The sequence below is a fragment of the Fonticula alba genome (genome assembly GCF_000388065.1).
Source record: "Fonticula alba strain ATCC 38817 unplaced genomic scaffold supercont2.4, whole genome shotgun sequence".
Classification (NCBI taxonomy): Eukaryota; order Rotosphaerida; family Fonticulaceae; genus Fonticula; species Fonticula alba.
In genome coordinates, this window is record NW_009242974.1 from 2,208,621 (window position 1) to 2,212,788 (window position 4,168).

The 4,168-nt window shown below is 66.5% G+C and overlaps 1 protein-coding gene across 1 annotated transcript; it reads left to right on the top strand.

Moving 5' to 3' along the window:
• Positions 1–993: 993 nt before the first annotated feature.
• On the top strand, positions 994–4,064 carry H696_03026 (hypothetical protein; the record flags this gene model as incomplete). The annotated part of the gene is made up of 4 exons (XM_009496912.1): positions 994–1,457; positions 1,620–2,105; positions 2,247–2,587; positions 2,736–4,064. The coding sequence occupies exons 1-4, from the start codon at positions 1,085–1,087 to the stop codon at positions 4,062–4,064; spliced, it is 2,529 nt and encodes an 842-aa protein (XP_009495187.1). The 5' UTR covers positions 994–1,084.
• Between the last annotated feature and the right edge of the window lie 104 nt (positions 4,065–4,168).

Here is a 4,168-nt window from a genome sequence, read left to right on the forward strand (position 1 = left end):
CGCATACGCTCGGCCTGCCCCTCGTGTCTGGCCGTTGGGCGCAGAGGGGCGAGAGCTCAACCCTCGGAGCGGGACACAGCCGCCTCTGAGGCTGGCCTCTCGCTCGGGGCCGCACACACCCGTGTGTCTTTCTCCACAGGGCAACGAGATTGCAGAGCTGAGGCCCCTGCCCCGCAAGCAGGGGTACCTGAAAAGGAGGCCCCCCGCCCGTGAGAAGACGTCCCGCAGCTGACACGCTGAGGCGAGCCGCTGCGCGCATGTGTGCCTGTGTGTGCATATGACCCCCGACCAGCAGTCTACCCCCCACATTGCGCCAAGTCCCGAACACCGACGAGAGACCAGGGGAACATCCGCAAGCAAGCGCCGCCTCTCGCCCCCCGGAGCCGGAGAACGCGTGGAGCCACAAGGCTGCTTCGTCGGGAGGTCGCGACCCCGGCCGCCCCTGACCCTCAGGGTGGCGCGGGTACCTGCCCGCGCCCCGTCCGGTCCAGAGCGACAGACCGATGGCTTGAAGCCTCCCCCCCCCCCACATCACACCGCCTTGCCTCTCGTCGTAGGGTCAGAGGCGGAACACTCGGAGGATGTTTTGTCTATTAAAAAAGCTGCCATTTACGAAAAACAACGCCGGCTCCCGAGTCGAGGGTGCTCCCTGGCAGGAGGGTGCGAATTTTCACCAGGCTACTTCCTAAATGCATCGGGGTTCACTCTTTCCGACACCTTCGCTGGTACTTGATCCCGCCCTCTCGGCCCAAATATCTTCGGCGGCAGCTGTCTCGCCCCGAGCTGCCACCCTTTGGGACTTTGCGGGCATCTCGTTTGCGCGCGCACCGGCAGGCACGCCAGCTGCCAACTTGCCTAGTCCCCTCCAGGGTGCGAGGACCTTCGGTCCATTTCTCGGCAACCGTCAACTCCCTCCCTCGCCCCGGCCCACCTCAAGCCAGCCCCTTCTCCCTTCCTGTCCGCCTTCCCCAGCTCTCCTCTCCCCCCCTCCCCCTCTCCCCCCTCTCTATCCCCCCTCCCCGACCGACTCCCAGCAACCACGCACATACGCGCGCGCACGCACATCCTCCCTCCCTAGCTTGTGATGTCACGACCAATCCTGCGGCTGTCGGAACTGCTGGCCGACGGGGATGCACCGCAAGCAGCACCCTCCCGCTCCTTGACGCCCCCACCACCGACACCGCCGCCCATTCCGTTAGAGGAGGAGTCCCCCATCCTGCCCGCCGAGCTGGCCGCCGCCTTCGGCACATACCCTCCGCGAGCTGCCGTTCCACCGTCCGTGCCAGCCGTGCGCCTGCCGCCGGGCACCCGGTGCTCGAGCTTTCCCGAGGCCCTCAGCGCCTGCCCTGCGCGGATGGATGCCGCCCTGCACGCGGTGTCGCACCTGGTGGCGGCGGCCGGCTTCGAAGTCGCACAGCCAGCCGCCATCGGCCAGTTGGCCACACACCTAGACAACTGTGCGCCCTGCTTGCCCTTTCCTCCCTCACCTTCCTTGTGGGCTGCATGCCTCACGACTGATCTTATCCTTTTTTCTTTTTGCCTCCTCCTCACTTTCTCTCCCCCACCTCCCTCCCCCCTACATATATATATATATACGTATATCTGTTTGTTACACGTAGATCTGATGGCCCTATGCAGCCGGACTGTGGCGTATGCCAGTCTAGCTGCCCGATCGCGGCCTACCCTGACGGACGCGTTCGCCGCCATCGGAGAGCTGTCTCCGGCGCGGGAGTTTCGCACCGGTCCCGGGCTCGGACGCATCTTGCGGCGCCCTCCGGCTGCCGGCAAGGCCCGTGCCGCTGGTGCCGATACCCGGGCCCCACGGTACACCCGACGCGAGGCGGCCGGCACCAACCTGGCCAGCCGGGGTGTCGGGGGCCCTGGCGCTGCCCCCTTGGCGTACCAGCTCCGGAGTCTGTCACACTTCAGCTGGCACAACGAGCTGGCCCTGCGGTCGGTCGAGCGCGGATCACGCCGCTGGCGTCAGACCCAAGCCCACTGGCGCTTCTCCGCCGCTGGCAAGACCCCTCCAGCGGGATCGGCCCCCTTGTCGGCATCGGCCCCATTTGCTAGCGCCTTCGCCTCGGCCCCGGCCTTCGGCATCTGTTCGTCCACTCCTGCCTCCACACTGGTCCCTTCAAATTTTCACACGCCCCATGTCAGCTACTCACCCCCCGTCCTTATATGTCGGTTTATGTCAATATCCCCCCCCCCCCTCCCTTCTTTCTCCTCTCCCCTCCTTGTAGATTGCCCGAGCCCGGTGCCGCGCGACTTTCAGATCTCCCAACAGGTCGAGAGCCTTCGAAAGGTTCTATCGGCGGCACCGGTGGCCGACTCGCCAGGAGGCGCTCCCGCCCCTCCGGGGCCGGCCCCAGGCAGCCTTGCCCTCTCGCTAGTGCAGTCCGGCGGAGCGCTACCCACCATTACCCGACGCAGTGCAGCGGTGACTGATGCCCTGGCCGCCCTCGACCGCGCAGCCGCTGGCGACCCGATGCAGGGCGTTGCCCTGTCGCTGCTCAGTAGCCCGATTGCCCTGGAAACGTGGCTTCCGCCGTTGCCCGCGGCGCACACCTTCCACTCCACACGGGTGCGCCCACACTCTTGATTGCCCCCACTCGCACGATGTTCATACTAAGCATGTGCTCATGCCCCCTCCGTCCTCCTCCCTCGCTCGCTCGCGCTCTCTCTCTCTCTCTCTCTCTTTCTCTCTTTCCCTTGTCCGCCTTCTCCCTCAGGTCGAGGCCAAGGTTGTTGTTGATGCGCCAGCATTGCAAGCCGCCGGGGCAGCGCAGCGCCGTGCCAGTTGCCGCTCGCTGGAGCGCCTCCTGCGCATGACCGACCCCACGGCCGGACAATCGGTGTCCGACACGCCCGAACCCGCCACATTGGTGGACCTTCCCTCGCTTTTCCATACTCTGTCCCCGGTGTCAGATCCGGTGTCAATCGAGCAGCAACCAGCTCCGAATGTGGTTCCGGGTGACGGGCCCCCCGTGAACGACCCCCCCCGGCCGTTGTCCCTCTCCTTCAGTGGGCTCCTCCGCTCGGCCTCCAAATCGCGCCTGCCCTCTGGCGCGTGTACTCCCCTACCGCCGGCCGAAGGGCAGGGCGCTTCCGCCAGCTTTGCCGGGGTACCGGACGATCGTCCGCCCCTGTCCTCACCCCATTTGCCACCGGCCGCCGCCGCCGCCACCACCGCCGCCGCCATGTCCGGCCCTTTGCCACTTCTTACGCCCAAGGTGGAGCCTTCAACCGGCACGTCGGGCGCCACATCTCCCATGCTCCCGCGTGTGATTCTATCCATCCCCTCATCGCCACTGAAGGGTGCCTTGACATTGTCCCTTTCGCGATCGGCCAGTGTTGGGGATCCGCCCGGCACAGCGCCCCATTCACCGGAGTTGTCTACTTTGCCAACGCTCCCCGCTCTATCGGAGCCCGGGCCCCTGCTTCGGTCAGTGTCCTCGCCCGTGGGTCCGACCGGTGGCATGGACGTGGACCCATCGGGGGGGGCCCCGCTTTCGCCGCTCCTGCCTGGCCTGGCGGTGACCGTCAAGACCGAGGAGGGAATCCAGCGTGCGGCGCCGGCCCTGGAGTCGTTTGGCAGTGAGACGCCCCCGAGCCAGACCCCACGCAAGCTCTCCCTCTCCTTCACATTGCCCAAGGCACCAAGCGCTGACGCCCTCCCAGTGTCATCGCCGCCACCCCTGCCGCCGCCCCCCTCGTCATCCCTGCCTGCCATGGGTGAGGAGCGGCGGCCAGCCAGTGCCACGCCCGGCAGCCCGATGTCCCTGGCATCGACAGCCGGCCGGTCCGGTGCCGGCCCTCAGCCTGGCCCTTCCGCACCGCCTGCCTCGGCTTCGGACCCCTCGCCGGTGTCCAGTCCGGCCCCGCGATTGATCCTGTCATTATCGTCACCGGTGGCGGCAACCGCCCCGGTGGCGCCCGGGGGAGCGGGCTCCCCCTCTCTGGGGCCCATTGTCGCTCCTCCAGCCGTCGCTGCAATGTCCCCTGGACTTGAGGGTCATCCGATGGATGGTGATGATAGCGACGACTTTTCAGATGTCTAGGCCATTGGGTCGTGCTTGCGCATTCCTGTCCCCTGTTCAATCCTCTCTTCCTCTCCCAAGTGAGAGGTGATACATCCAGAAAAATGGGCACTCAAAGTGGGGTT